This window comes from Gracilinanus agilis, chromosome 3, assembly GCF_016433145.1.
Source record: "Gracilinanus agilis isolate LMUSP501 chromosome 3, AgileGrace, whole genome shotgun sequence".
Lineage (NCBI taxonomy): Eukaryota > Metazoa > Chordata > Mammalia > Didelphimorphia > Didelphidae > Gracilinanus > Gracilinanus agilis.
The window spans coordinates 353,344,930-353,361,704 of NC_058132.1; the positions used below are offsets into that span (position 1 = coordinate 353,344,930).

The 16,775-nt window shown below is 38.0% G+C and overlaps 1 protein-coding gene across 1 annotated transcript in view; it reads left to right on the plus strand.

Annotated features, from left to right (window-relative positions):
* The window catches only part of CCDC191 (coiled-coil domain containing 191), a 117,675-nt gene that overhangs the window by 58,092 nt on the left and 42,808 nt on the right, over window positions 1-16,775 (plus strand). The window contains exon 9 of the mRNA XM_044669178.1: window positions 9,413-9,659. Coding sequence (XP_044525113.1) covers window positions 9,413-9,659 — 247 coding nt within the window. The remainder of the gene's footprint in view (window positions 1-9,412; window positions 9,660-16,775) is intronic.

Consider the following 16,775-nt stretch of genomic DNA (forward strand, 5'->3'; position numbering starts at 1 on the left):
AGACCAAGTACACACAGAAGAGAGCTATGTTGGAGGCAGCATAATTTTAAAAATACAAAGGGATCGATTTTTAAAATAACTAGAAGCAATCATCAACAGAATTGCTGCATTTTATTTTTTTAAAATCAGTCAAGAGGATTCAAATAACTGTTGACCCATATGCTTGCTTTCTCATGTCTGTAAGAAATTTAGGGCATCTTTAATGAAAATGTAAGAAGGAATTGGACAGTCTTTTTAGCAAACATATTTCTACAAAAGATGTCTTCATGGTCCCAAGACAGAAAGGTGGAGACCTACAATTCTTTATTGTTTAATCTTTCAAATTCAATGTGGTAAGGAAAAAAATTCATCCTTAAAGGCTTTCTTCTAACAAAATGCCTTTCATGTCAAGATCGTATAAGATTCCTTAATAAAGAGCTCTAACCACAGAGATAACTTTGTTCAGTGTTTCTCTTACTATCAGTAAGTCATTGAACAAGGCAGTGTATGCTCACTAAAGGTATTCATCATTCTCATTAAGGATGTCCACAGTACAATCCAAACAAAAAATATAGATAGTGAAATCCTCTAGGTTTGTGGATAAAATCATGATGATTGCATTGAATCTCTAAATGCTCCTGGACCTTTTCAGTAAAATTCATGACCATTCTCAGAAGAGGAAAACACATCAGGAAAAATACACAAATGAATAAGATTGCCTATTGCCAAGGTATACAGTTGGATGGGTAGTCCATTAAATTAAGTTTATCAGCATGTATCTCTTGGATGAGCAATGTAAAAAGAAAATGACTTAGACTCAGAATTGAATAGGGAAAGGAGAATAGACAAGGTTACCTTTGGAAAACTATAGAGCTTTCTTTTTTCAATTTATAAGCATCAATCCTCCCAAATTTTTAGATAAATTTTTCCCATTGCTCCCCTCTTCTATCTTAATATGTCCTTCCTGTCTTTTAAATTAATCAGAAGATAAATGAAATGAATGCACAGGCTTGTCATATTACTTGACTCTCTCTTTGATCCCTGCTAACATTATGGTTCTCAGGGGGTGCTTGTATCATCTTCAAATAAAGCTGTACTGAAAAACGTTTATCACTGGCTTTGGGGCAAGGAGAGTACATATATGGCAAAATTTAATCTCTGTCAATAACATTTTATCCATCATCTTTTTAAGTCTACAACAATCAACAAAGCAATAAATCAAGCACTGATTTTATAAGTACTTGCAGATTTCCCAGGTACAAATGCTAACATTGAAAATTTAATTAAGCTAGTTTGAACTGGGTGCTGCTCTCTCCATAAAACTATGCAAATGCTTCCAACTGCTTACTTATATTTAACTTCTCTAGGTTTCCCTTTACTACCATATTTGTATTTCATATTTTCTACTCAGCTGTAGCCTTTTCATCAGGAATGCTTCTGGGTAAGTTATTCTTGGTTGTAAGCCTATATCTTTTGCCTTTTAGAATATTGTCTTCCATGGTCTTTACTCCCTTCTTAGTGGTAGGCCATAATCTTATATGATTCCCAATTGTCTCCTGAATTCTGTTTTTCTGAATGCTTACAGTATTTTTTTTAAGACTAGGAAGCTCAGGATTTGGGCTGTGACCGTCCTGGGAGTTTTTGTTTTAGAGTTTCTTTCAGGAAGTGACTGCCCCTCTGGTTCTAAGATACCCGAACAAGTTTCCTTAATGGTTTTTGTTTGTTTGTTTGTTTTATCCTTAATTTCTATTTTAGTAACAACTCTTAAGACAGCAGGGCAAGGGCTAGGCAAACCATGTTAAGTGACTTGTCCAGAGTCATATAGCTAGAAAATATGACAGTCAAATTTGAACCCAGGTCCTCTTGACTCTAGGTCTGGCACTATCCACTGTGCCCCCTTGCTGCTCTAAATATGCTTAAAGTATAACATCCTGAATTTTTTTTAGTTATTATGATTTCCAGGTAATTATTTCTCTTTGATATGTTTTCCAAGTCCATTGTTTCTGATGTGGAATAGTTTACATTTGCATCTTTTATTCCCAACCTTTTTACTTTAATATCTCTTCTTTCATAGAGTTATTGAGTTCTAGTTGCTTCATTCTAACTTTTAGAAAATGTTTTTGGGGTAACCTTTTATGCTAGGCTAGTAATTATCTTTCCACTTGTCTCCTCCATAGTTCTCATTTCTCTTTGACTTTTCTTCTGTAATTCTCATTTATAAAATCATTTTAAAACTCATTTTAAAATTCTTGAATCATTTCTTCTAGGAATTCTAATTGATTTTGTGGGAAACTGTTTTCCTTTGAGACTTTTCTTGTAGGTTTTCAGAGTTAATCTCTTCTGGGTTTGGTCTTGAATATCCCTGGCCTCAGTAGTTCTTTATCTTTTTCTTGTTCAGTCATTTTTCCAGTGATTTCCTCTGGACAGTATTGGTATTTCTAGCTTAACTTGATAGCCTACCCTATCTGAGAAACCCTGTACTGCTAGTCAAGAAGAGGCTAGGCTGAATCCCAGATCAGCTCTGGGAATGTCCACATTGTTGGCTTATCTTGGTATGCAGACATTGAGTATATGCTCCAAGATGTTTGGGGATATCTGAATTATTGGCCTATTGGGGAGGAAGGGATCTACTCTGGAGGCTAAGTCTATGTTCTAGTCCCCTCTGGGAGATCCTATTGCTTCTAGCTTAAGATTGTTTTGCCTGAACTCTGAAGAGCCATCTCAGAGTTACATTCAGATCAGTTAGCCTCTGCCATATTGGACTAACTGACTCTATTTACATGGAGACACTGTTAACAAATGTAAGTTATTTTAATAAGGATTGTAGATTAGGTTTTAGTCAGATAGTGTGTTTTATGGGTTTTAGATAGTGGTAAGAAGTTCAGAGTAGCTTCAAGAAACCAAAGACTTTGCCATGAGGCAAACGTAGAAAAGTGGTTGGAGATCTAGTTTCCCCTTTAGTGTTAAGGCTTTCCTTGTTACTAATCCTTATACTCATGGCTGTTAAATATATATATATATATATATATATATACATATATATATATACATATTCTCCAAGCAAATTGTATACTGGCCTAGGGAAGGGAAGTCACTCCTGGCTTTCCTTCAGAGAGGAGAGCTGAAAGATATTATTCTAACACAGTATCCTCCTCAACAATATCCCTCTTTACCTCAGTACTTCAACATGAAGACTAAACCCCTGGACATCTTGTATTCTGGCCTACCTCTGAAGTCAGGGCACTTAATTCATGGTCCAAACCCACTCCTATTTGTGATCTTAATCTGAAAGGATGACCCACTCCTTTGATTTGATAGCTTCTCCTTTGATTTCCTTATCCATATTAAGTCCGGCATTCATCATAGATCATTATTGCTGTATCTCTTGGGGGAGCTGGGCTGGACTGCTTTCTTTTTCTCTTCCATATTGGCTGGTCTTCAAGTCTTCACAGTGCTTTTAATGATCCCAAGCTGTTCCTTGATACACAATCCCAAATTTTTTAATAATTATATTTTTCTGGTGTTGCTGAATATCAGAAAGATGTGTAACCCCAAAATCTCAAAAGAATCAAAGCCATAGATTCCCCAAAGAATAACTGGGAACTATATTGTAAATGTAAAACTATAGCATGTTATTAATGATACTTTCATTTAAGAAGCGGCATAACAGGGTTTTGTTTTGTTTTTTACTAGACTAGTGATTTCATCAGTATAAGAGCTCCCAACATAAAATTCCCTCTTTTGGAACCCTCTCTGCAACTTATTGTCTTAAAAAGTTATCTGAGGCAGTGAGTCATCAATCAATAAACAAATATTAAGCATTTACTGTGTTCCTGGCACTGTGCCAAGGGATGGGGACCAAAGAAAGGTAAAAAACAACCCTTACTTTCAAGAAGCTCATGACATTATAACAGAGAAACAGTATGTAAACAACAATGTACAAATAAACTATACACAGGACAAACTGGGAATGATGAACAGAGGTTAGGCATTAAGTGGGATTGGAAAAGGTTTCCTGTAGAATTTAGGTAGGATTTTAGTTGGGACCTGAAAGAATCCAGAGAAACCTGGAGGCAGAGATGAGCAGAGAGAGTATTCCATGCATGGGAGACAACCAGGGAAAAGGTCCAGAGATTGGAAATTGTGTCTTGTTTGGTGACTATTGAGGAAGCGAGTGTTAACTGAATCATAGTGTACATGGCAGGGATGTAAGGTTTAAGAAGAAGGGAGGACAGCTAAGTGGTTCAATGGATAGAAAGTCAGGCCTGGAGACTGGAGCTCCTGGATTCAAATCTGGCCTCAGACACTTCCTAGGTTTGTGGCCCTGGGCAAGCCACTTAACCTTCATTGCCTAGCCTTTACTGCTCTTCTGCTTTGGAACCAGTACATAGTATTGACTCTAAAATGGAAGGAAAGGATTAAAAAAAAAAAAGACTGGAAAGAATAGAATGGACCAGGTTCTAAAGAGCTTTGAACACCAGACAGGATTCTCTATTTGAGGCTGAAGGTGACAAGGAGCCACTGGAGTTTATTGGGGTTGGGAGAATTGTCATATAGTCAGATCTACACTCCAGGAAGATCACTTTGATGCCTCCATCTGGGATGGCCTGGAATGAGAAGAGACTTGTGACAAGGAGACCACCTTGCAGCAGGCTATGGCAGGAGTTCAGGTGTGCGTGGTGAGGGTTTGTATCAAAGTGGTAGCATTATCACAGGAAAAGCAAGTGTATGCAGGAGATATTTTGAAGGTGAAATTGACTGCCCTTAGCAGAAGACTGGATTGGGGATAATGTAAAATATAATGAAGAATCAAAAATGACACCCAGGTTGTGAACCTGGGGACTGGGAAGAAGGTGGTACCTTCAGCAGTAATGGGGAATTTAGTAAGATGGGAGAGTTTAGAAGAAAAGATAAGAAGTTCATTTTTGGACAAATGGAATCCAAGATGACTATGGGTCTCCTAATAGGTAACTAGAGATGGGAGTCTAGAGGTCAACAGAGAGGTTAGGGGTAAATAAGTAGATTTGAGAACCATCAGTCTATGGTGGAATACTATTGTGCTATAGGAAATGATGAACAGGATGATTTCAGAAAAAGCTGGAAAAGCCTATATGAACTGATTCAGAGTGACATAAGCAGAACCAGGAGAATATTATACACAGTAACTGCAATATTGTGGATTGATCAAATGTGAGAGACTTAGTTACTCTCAGCAATACAATGATCCAGGACAATTCTGAGGGACTTGGGACAAAGAATGCCATCCACCTCCAGAAAAAGAACTATTAGAGTTGGAATGCAGATGAAAGCATCTGGCATATGTTTTGAGATTTTGGCTTTATAACATTATTCATTTATAAAAATGAACAATATGGAAATATGTTTTGTATGATAATATACGTATAACCCAGAAAAAATTAAGATTAAAAAATTGTTTAAATAAAGAGCACAGCTGGAAAAAAAAAGATAAGAATGGAGTTCAAGATGACTATGGGTCTTCTATCTAAAAGGTACTTGGAAAAAGAAGTCTAGAGGTCAGTAGAGAGGTTAGGGATAGATAGATAGATTTGAGAATCATCAGCATATAGATGATAACAAAATTCAGAGAAGCTAATGAGATTATCAAGAGAAATAGTATAGAAGGAGAAGAGAAGAGGGACCAGGACGGAACCCTGGACAACATCCCCATTGGTGAGTGCGACCTGGATGAAGTTCCAGCAAAGGAGCCTGAGAAAGAACAGTCAGATAGACAGGAAAAGAAGAATAAGAGAGAAATGTCCCAAAAAACTTAGAGAAATGAGAGTGTCCAGGAGAAAGGGATGATTGATAATGCTAGAGGCTGGAGAAAAGTCTAGAAGAATGAGAACTGAGAAAAGACCAGTGGATTTGACAATTAAATAGATCATTAGCAACTTTGGAGAGAACAATTTTGATCAAATGATGAAGTCAGAAGTCAGTCTGTATAGTTAAGGAAAGAGTGAGGGAAAGGAAAATGAAGACCCCAGTGATAGACAGCCTTCTCAAAGAGTTGAACCACAAAAGGGAGGCAATGTATGAAACAATCACTAGTGAGGACAAATGGATCAAGGGAAGATTTTTTGAAGATAGAGGAAACTGAAGATAAGTGAGAGCATGGGAGGGGGTGGTGATGGAGGAGGCAGTCTGCAGAAGTTGGGATGGGATCAGACCTGTGTTAACAGAAGTATTTGCCTTGGCAAGAAAAAGGACCACCTCTTCCTGTGAGACAGGGAGGAAGGAGACAGTGGCAGAAGGTGTCTGGGTGATGGAAGATCAGGAGATGGGGAGAGAGCTCTTGGAGAATGACCTAAATTTGTTTCCCCAAAAACATGAGGCCAGGTCATCTAAGAGGACAGAGGGAGGGAGAACCATGGGTATATCTGAGGGGGGATGAAAAGATTTGGAAGAATCACAGTGGTGAATGGGATACTGAATTAATTAGCAAAGTATAATTACCACCAAGAAAAGGAAAGTGTAGTGTTGGACTAATTCATTCAAAGGGGTTAAAATGGAGAAGGGAGTAGAGTACAGCTAGCTCAGGGGTATTGACCTGGGAAAGAATTGAGGAGGTGAGGGATTGGGGGTCAGAATGTGGATGAAGAACAGGATTTGGGATTGCCAGGCAACTGAAGTAGGGGAATGACAATTTCAGAGATCAAGAACATGGAAGCATTGCATTTATGGATGATTTCAAGAACAAGGGTATAACCATGTGTCTGAAGAAGGGGGGATGGAGAAGGATAGGAAGTAAGCAAATTGAGGAAAGGTGAGGCTGGGGTGTTTGAAGGGGGAGATATAGATATATTGAAGTTCCCTTGTTTGATGGCAAGAGTTTTAAGGAGGAAAGGAAAACTATGAGCCAGACCTTGAACTCTACGAGAAAAGAAGTAGAAAGTCCTGGAGACTGGTAGACAAAAAGCTACCAGGATTTTAATTGGGTGGTGGATATGAATTAAATGACTTAATAAACTCAATGACTCCCTATTGATTCTAGAATCAAATGCTGCCTAATCTTTATCTCATTCTTTTAAAAAAGTTTGTACAAGTTTTGTAATGAAAATAATTATTGGTATAGTAGTACATATGTCTTATGTATAAATAGACATGTACACATTTACTTATGCACATGTATAAGTTTACAATATTTAAATATGTAACATGCTCAAAATGCTGTAATGATAGGCATATATGAGCAAAACATTTGGAAATCACTAGTCTAGTGGTACTGTAGAATGTAGTCCTAATACATCCTACCTATCTTTAGAGAGATTTTCTTTATCTGGCAAAGCTCAAGACTATAATATAATTTAACAAACATTTATTAAACATCTTTTGAATTCAAAATTCTATCTTAGAAAATGGAGTATATAAAATTTATATAAGAAATGGTCCTGGAGACTAATACACTGCTGGTGGAGTTGTGAATTGGTCCAACCATGCTGGAGGACAATTTAGAACTGTGCTCTGAGGGCTTTAAATGAATACCTGCCCTTTGACCTGGCCATACCATTGCTGGGTTTGTACCCTAAGGAGATAATAAGGAAAAAGACATGTACAAAAATATTTACAGCTGTGTTCTTTGTGGTGACAAAAAATTGGAAAATGAGGGGGTTGTTCCTCGATTGGGGAATAGCTGAACAAATTGTGGTATATGTTGGTGATGGAACACTATTGTGCTCAAAGGAATAATAAAGTGGAGGAATTCCATGTGAACTGGAACGACCTCTAGGAATTGATGCAGAGTGAAAGGAGCAGAACCAGGAGAACATTGTACACAGAGCCTGATACACTGTGGCACAATTGAATGTAACAAACTTCTCTACTAGCAGCAATGCAATGATCCAGGACAATCCGGAGGAAGTTATGAGAAAGAATGCTATTCACATCCAGAGAAAGAATTGTGGGAGCAGAAATGCAGAAGAAAAACATATGATCAATCAAGTAGTTCTTTAGGCATATGATTAGGGTTTTGATGTTAAAGGATCACTACTGAAAATATGAATAACATGGAAATAGGTTTTGAATAATGACACATGTATAAGTCAGTGGAACTGCTTGTCAGCTCTTGGAGGGGATGAGGGAGCTAGGAAGGTTGGGGGGGAATCAAGAATCATGGAACCATGGAATTAAAAAAAAAATTGTCCTGGTGGAGGCATCTGGGTGGCTCAATGGATTGAGAGCCAGGTCCAGAGCTATGCAGTTGTGGGTTCAAATCTGGCCTAAGCCACTTATTAGCTGTGTGACCCTGAGCACGCCACTTAACCCTTGCAACCTAAGCCTTACTCTCCTCTTCTGCCTTAGAACTATTACATAATATTGATTCTAAGACATAAAATAAGGGTTTTGGAAGGAAGGAAGGAAGGAAGGAAGGAAGGAAGGAAGGAAGGAAGGAAGGAAGGAAGGAAGGAAGGAAGGAAAGGCCCTCAAGGAATTTTGTTTTCAATTAGAAGGTTTAAAAAAGGCTTTATAAAGGAGTCTTTTTTAGGAATAAAACAACTAAAGGAAAAGGTTGTACCCAATGATAAGGAATAACCTGAGCAAATTTGCCACGCTATAAGAATGTCACATATTCAATTTTCTTAAAATATCTAAACATCCCTTCCCTCTTACCTCATTTTTTAAAAAAAATTAAATAAGAAATTAATTATATAACTACCCAGTCCTATCCCCAGGGTCATAACAAATATGTGGCAGCTAGAGCTTTGCTTAAGGATACCAAAATTTAGAAGGTGCCAGTAGCACTTGTAGGCTTTCAGGTAGTAGAAACAATTGAGTTTAGCAGCTAGTTAGGAAGAATAATGAGTAAAGATAAGAAATTGGTATATTTCCTGCCCCATTCTCCCTGCAGCTACACCCAAGGCCCCTAGCTTTACCCACCCCATTCACCTCCCCATCACTGAGCTGCCATTAGCTCCTTAGTGGCCCAGATTTGTGTATCCCACATACATCACTATGGGGCAGCGTCCTAGGGTTGTTTTGTCCTTCTAGCCCTGTCCTAAGGTTAGATCTCTCCATCCAGCATCCACTTTCGCTCTTGAACATATCTTCAATCATTGATTTGAGTAGACTTTTATCCTCTTTGCCACAAGGTGCATGTTGGGGGAGCACTAAAATTTTTGTTTAAAGTTCTGCCCACCCATCTTGCATCACAAGTGACTTCACAGTGATCACAAATTGCTTTTAAATAGGTTTTTTAGGACTTGTTCCAATAAAACAATTATCCTTTTCACAGAGTTAATATCTTAACAGGCCTATCCTTCCAGGAAGAGAATTAAACCGAGGGAATATATAAGAGAATCCAGGCCAGCACAGTACAAAAGAATGAGTTGTAACTAGGATGGATGTGGGTTTCATATTATAATCTCTTTGTGAACATAAAAATGAGTTTCAGCTCCTTTTTTGCCTTATGATCTAGAAAACAACAACTGGCAACCGATTTCAACCAGAAAAGAATTCTAAGACAACACTTTACACACTGGCAACTCATATATAGAAAAGAAACTGGAAAGAGAGAACTAGAATTGAAAAAAGAAGAAACTCGGAAGAAAATGGATGAGTTACTGAAGGCAGCGTATCTGGGGAAACTTAGTTTAAATGGATCCTGTGACACAAGAAATGGGGAGAAAAGGAAGTCCCAAAATTCATCTGTAAAAAAAGAAGAGGTATTTTTTTTGCTTATTCTCTTTTTTGTACTTAAATTCTGCCTTTCTTGTTCTAAGTATGGTACCTAGAAGTCCCCATCACTTACCACAGGAAATCTTTTTGACATTTAACAAAAGATTTCAGATTGCTTTGCTTAGTTCTCTTAAAAATTAAAGAGGGAAGGGGGAAGAATCTGCTAAATGGCTCAGGGGATAGAGAGCCAGGCCTAGAGACAGGAGATCTTGGGTTCAAATGTGGCCTCAGACACACAGTATTGATTCTAAAATGGAAAAGTAAGAGTTTAAAAAAAAATTGTTTAAATGGTCTCTTTAGCTTGGAAGTGAAACCAGAACAGAATTTATTCTTACAATTTATTCTTATTATACATTATATCTTACATTCTTACCTTTACTCCTACCAAAAAAAAAACTAGTTTGATTTTAAAAAGTTATTGTCCTTGCCATTTTTTTTTCTTAATCAAACTGGTTTTCAGTATAATTAGGTCTTACGTAGAGTTGTATGTAGTAGTATCATGAATAGCAATCTGACCTCAAAGCCAGGAAGATGTGAGTGAAGCCCCACATCTGACAAACTCTGAGAGTATACCCTGAGCAAATCACTTAAACCCTCAGTGTTGCAGGCAGATCTCTGAGACTAAGTGGCAGAAAAGGTGCCAACCTGCATTGGCAGAGGGAGTTTTCTTATTCAGGAATTCCCTATGCCAACAAAATCACAAATCCAGTCCCTGCCTCTATGTAACAGGACTGAAAAAAACAAAGTGAAACATCCCTTCAGAAGCAGAGAGGTTAAAAAGAAAAAGCAAACTACTCATGCAAGTCTTGAACTGCTCTTAAAACGTCTTCCAAAAAATTCCTTGAATTCTACAAGCCCCATCAAAATTACATGAAGAAATTATTCTCTGAGGTATAGCGTTATAGCTACAGTAGCATTACCTCCTAGGACTTTTGCCTTAGACCTGTGAAATTAAGCAGATTTAAATATGATATACTTATGTAATATAGTATCACATTTATATAAACATATGTTATGTTATATAATATGTACCTATTACATAACATGTTTATAGTCTATAATATGTAACTACATGATATATTTAAGATCAGAATTTCACTCTCAGGACTCCCAGCAGTAAAGACTGGGTTTTTGTTGTTTTCAGTTATTTTTTAGTTATGTCCAACTATTCCTGGTCCTATCTAGGGTTTTCTTGGCCAGAATACTAGAGTGGTTTGCCATTTCCTTCTCCAACTCATTTTACATATGGGGAAACTGAGGCAAACAGGGATAAGTGACTTGCCCAGGATCATACAGCTAGCAAGTGTCTGAGGCCAGATTTAAACTTGGAAAGAGGAGCCTTCCTGACTCCTGAAACTGCCCCCATGTAGCTGCCCTTTGGTTTTTTGCCTCTGTATATTCCAGGGAAAGAGGATCCAAGAGAGAAATATATATTTATGTGGTTTTTGCCCTCTGACTTCCCAACACAATGTACAGCTTTTATTTAAAAGAAGTGAACCAGATTTTATATCAGTTACACAATTTCTTTTTCACTTTCCAAACTGACCCAATCTTCTGTCATAAATATTATCTTTATATATATATATATATGAAAAGTTTTTACCTTAAAAGTTCAGCTGTTGACCAATTATTATGAAAAAATTATTTAAGATAATTTTAATTCACTGAAAACAATGTTAGTTGCTAATTTCTTGGACTTAAATATCTCCAAAAACTGAAACTAAGAAAGGGTTAAGGCTGCCAAAAAATAAGACAAATGAAAATAAAATGTTATAATATACTAAATGGGTAACTAAAGAAACTATAATGTTCTCCCAGATAATGAATATAACACCCACCAGTGAGAATGTGGAAACTTTAGATGCTCATTAATTATGTAATTATAGGAACTGGTTTACCAAGAACACTTAAGTGTACTAAGAATATTGTGCCTTGAAAATTTTCAAAATTATCAGTTGGATGATGGGTGATTTTCTCTAATTAAGCCAGATTGCTTGGCCTTGTATTATTAAGAACAATCTGTACCATTATGCTTTTTTTTAAATTCTTAGCTTTACAACAAAAAGTCACCATAATCCAAAAGAAATCTTGTGGCTGTACTTCAAGCTTTTGCTCAGTCTTGCTGAGTTAATAATATATCATTATACAACAAAGTTTAAAAGAACCCTAAAACACAGGCTAAATTATGTGAGCAGGTGTTACTATTCCTAGGAATAACTGTCCTTTGACATTTCTGAAACGAAAAGTTACCTGCAAAAGTATGAATCACATGGTAAAAACTTCCAAATAGCAAATCTTTTTACCTCATTTGGATCTTTAGAAAAAAACCTCGTCCAAATGATTTTCAAGCACAGTGCATGGCACTATTGTGGCAGCAAAGTTAGAGGCTTGCCATCTAAGGCCCTTTAAGGTCTTCTGCCTCTCCTACTACTGTAGATAGCAGACACAAAAGCTGCTGAGACCTTGGACTATGTGGATTCAAAGCATTTTAGGAGGACAGCTTTAATTACAAGATTATTTTGGCAGTAGATAAGTTCGCTAAGGAGATTTTCTTTCCTTCCCTTCCACCCTCTTCCTGGAACTAAATCTGAAAGCCCCAAGCTTTTGAATGAGATAATACATGTAAAGGTATTTGACACATGAAAGCATACTCTTAAATACCATGGTTACATGATAGACATGCTGAGTTAGCCACCTCTGGCTGAAAAATAGGTAATTCAAGAGAATCACTGGGGAGGCAGTGTGATTGAGTGGAAAGAATTCTAGATTTGGATTCAGAGGGCCTGGGTTTAAATATTGGCTTTGTCACTGGCTACCTGTGTGATTTTAGCAAGTCACTTAACTGGGCTGGGCCTCATTTTCTCTCTTTGTAGAATGAAAGCATTACCTCTAAACAATCTCTAAGGTTTTAAGGTTCCTTCCATTTCTAAGTTTGTCAACCCCATTCACCCCAAGTTTTAGACACGTCTTATTCCCAAGAACTCTTATAACCCAGGAATGACAGCCTGCTTTATGGTACATTTGTAATTTTTCAGTAGCTTCACTTGCCCTCACCCCCAATTTTGGCATGCTGTACACTTTAATGATTCACTAATTCCTTAGAATCCCTTACTCCATTAAACTGATGTCATTCCAAACCTGGGAATCCTCACTTTGTGTGGCTTCTACCATCTGATTTCCTTACTTTGGGTCCAAGTTGAGCCATCAGAAGAGAAAATTTAAAAAGGAAGATAAGGAAACTGAGGCAAACAGGGATAAGTGACCTGCCCGGGATTCTCCATGTAATACAACCTCATCTGGGCCCTTGCTACAGCTCCATAATCCTCTTACTCAGTCTTTATGAACAATATGTCTCATTCCCTATACTTTCTGTTCCAAAATTCTTTTCCTCTCCTTCCCATCCCAAGCCTTACTACCCCATCTCTCACACTTAGAGCAGACAGTTTCATTGAGGAAACCAAGACAATCCTCAGCCCACTTCCTCAAAACTTCTCAAAATTATCACCCACACCTTTTTTCCCTTTGATCACAGAAGAAAATGTATTACTGTTCCACAACAACCCATTAGGCCCCTTCCCTCCCATCTCCTTTTAAATCTCTTTTCAGAAGTTATCTCTTCTCTTTCATGAATCTTCAACATTTCCTTCACCACTGGCTCTGCTTACTAACATGCTTAGGTTTCCCCAAACTGAAAAAAAAAATCCTTCCCTTCTTAGGGTCATGAAATTACTAACCTGGATCCATCACAAATCTAAGTTTTACTTTTTTTATTTTATTTTAAATTTTGTATTTAATTAATTAATTTAGGACATTTTTTCATGGTTACAGGACCCATGCTCTATCCCTCCCGCACCTGCCATCCCCTCCCACAGCCGACACACAGGTCCACTGGATTTTACATGTGTAATTGATCAAAACCTATTTCCATATTGTTAATATTTGCACTAGGGTGCTCATTTTGAGTCACTATCCCTAATTATATCCCCATCCTCCCATGTGATCAGGCAGTTGTTTTTCTTCTGTGGTTCTTCTCCCACAGTTCTTCCTCTGAATGTGGATAGCATTTTTTCTCATACGTCCCTCATAATTGTCCTAGATCATTGCATTGTTGCTAGTAAAGAAGTCCATTACATTCGATTTTACCACAGTGTATTGGTCTCTGTGTACAATGTTCTCCCAGTTCTGCTCCTTTCACTCTGCATCAATTCCTGGAGGTCTTTCCATTTCACATGGAATTCCTCCAGTTCATTATTCCTTTGAACACAATAGTATTCCATCACCAACAGATACCACAATTTGTTCAGCCATTCCCCAATTGAAGGGCATACCCCGTTTCCAATTTTTTGTCACTTCAAAGAGCACGGCTATAAATATTTTTGTACAAGTCTTTTTCCTTATGATCCCTTTGGAGCATAAACCCAGCAGTGGTATGGCTGGATCAAAGGGCGAGCAGTCTTTTAGCGCTCTTTGGGCATAGTTTAGAATTGCCATCCAGAATGGTTGGATCAATTCACAACTCCACCAGCAATGCATTAATGTTCCAATTTTGCCTCATCCCCTCCAATATTTATTACTTTCCTTCACTGTCATGTTAGCCAGTCTGCTAGGTGTGAGGTGGCACCTCAGAGTTGTTTTGATTTGCATTTCTCTAATTATTAGAGATTTAGAGCACTTTTTCATGTGCTTATTGATAGTTTTGATTTCTTTATCGGAAAATTGCCAATTCATGTCCCTTGTCCATTTATCAATTAGGGAGTGGTTTGATTTTTTTGTACAATTGAACAAATCTAAGTTTTACATAACATCTAGCCACTGTCCCATTTTTCTTCTCACAGCTACACTTCTTGAGGGAAAATAAAATAAAATAAATTGTCTCTGCTGAATACATTGACATTGACTTCTTCGTCACTTACTTACTCTTTGACCCCTTGCATCTGGCTTCTGCACCCTTGACTCTGCTGAAGCTTCTTCTACTAAAGACATCCCAGTCACCAAGTCCATTGTCTTTCTTTCAGTCCTCAAACACCTTAGCCTCTTTGCAGCATTTATAACTGATGAATTTTGAAAGACACCATGATGAAGTTTGAAGAATGCCAAACTTAAATTCAGGAGAGAACTTGCATCTGAATCCCACCCCTAACACTTACTGACTGTGTGACCACAAGAAAAGCACTTCATTTCTATGAACCCAGAAGTGAGGCTTAAATAAGATCATATGTAGAAAAAACATTTTGTGAACCTTAAAATGCTATGAAACTATCAGCTGTTAAAGGCCATTCCCCATCCCCCTACTATCTGATTCGTTATTCCCAATTGCCTCAACTCCCTCCCCAAAGTCTGAGCCAGATACTACCTTCTGATTGCCCTCTTGAATGCCTTTTCCTTAAGTAATAAACTTGATTTACTTATAAACCTTTTTCATTTCCTATTCCTTCCATCTTTTGTCTCTCACTGAGACCTGACTCCCTCCTAATGACACTGCCTCCCTGACCATCCTTTCTAGCACTCATTCCTCTCAGCTCACTGGTTCCCCATTGCTGCTTTTAGTTTCTCAGGAACCTCTCCTCCTTTAAGGTCCATATGGTCCACATCTACTACCCATTCAAAGTCCTGGTAGTTGTTGACTTCAAACCTCCAAGATCAAATCTGACTTCCTAGCTTTGTGACTGCAGCCAAGCCTAGCCCTTACCATTCTTCTGCCTTAGAACCAATACATAATATTGATTCTAAAACAGAAAAGGAGGTTAAAAAAAAACCAAAACACATACATCCTTTCCTTGCTAAGTGAGTTCAGTACCTGGCTCACAATCTTTCTCTCTTCCCCAACTTCCTTCTACTAGGAGACTTCAACATGCATATTAATACTCCCTCAAACATGTGAACTTCCAAATTCCTCAACCTACTGATTTCCTACAGTCTACTTCACCCCTTCAGCCTCCCAAAAAGATGTTCAGACTCTTTATCTTTCAGTCACCCACAAATATACCTTTTATATGTTTATGGATTCTGAAGTTCCCTAATCTGATCACAATCTATTGACTTTTTTGCCAAAGCTGTGCTTTCTCATACCAAACCCTGCTCTTTCTCCACACTGTATCCTCCAATCCCTCAAATTCATGGTTCTCTCTCAGGCCATACTATCTTCCTTTACCCATTATGGCCCATAGGTGAACCATTTCAACACTTTGCTTCCCTCTTCTGTTAAATCCCCTATCCTCTTTATCCTTTCTCCAATTGTGCCTTGTCAAGCCTCAGCCTTGGATGACTCCCACCATTCACTGCCTTCACTCCTACACAGATGCTGCTATGAAGCTGGAGAAAATCATGCAACTATTCTACCTGAGTCCCTTACAAATTTATGTTTTACATAACACTAATTAGGCCTGCATTGCTTCTAGGAGTTCTTTCTATACCTCCCCAATTAACTCACTCTTCCATTGACCACAGGGTCTCTTCCAACTTTCTATCCCTCCCAAAACATCCCATGGCTACTCCCTTTCAGCTGAGAACCCTGCTCCAAATTTTAATGAAAAAATTAGGGCCATCACCTTACCTTACACCCTACTATATACTTTTTTTTTTTAAAGGAGAGGATTTAATTAGATGGGAGTCTCTTCCGCTGCAGAGCTTAAATCTTTTTTTTTTTTTTTAATTTTAAACCCTTAACTTCTGTGTATTGACTTATAGGTGGAAGAGTGGTATGGGTAGGCAATGGGGTTCAAGTGACTTGCCTAGGGTCACACAGCTGAGAAGTAAGTGTCTGAGGCCAGATTTGAACCTAGGACCTCCCGTCTCTAGGCCTGGCTCTCAATCCACTGAGCTACCCAGCTGCCCCTTCTACTATATACTTTTGATCGGATCCAGGAATCCTGGCCTCCTTTCTGTTTCATGGACAAGGCATTCCATCTCCCGACTGCATTTTTATAGACTGTCCCCCAAGCCTGGAATGTTCTCCTTCCTCTTCTTTACCTCCTGGCTTCCTTGGCTTCTGTCAAGTCCCACCTTCTATATATAATCCCTCTTAATTCCTAATTCTTTCCCTCTGTTGATTATTTTCCTTTTATCTTGTCTATATTTATTTGTACATGATTTTTTAGATGTTT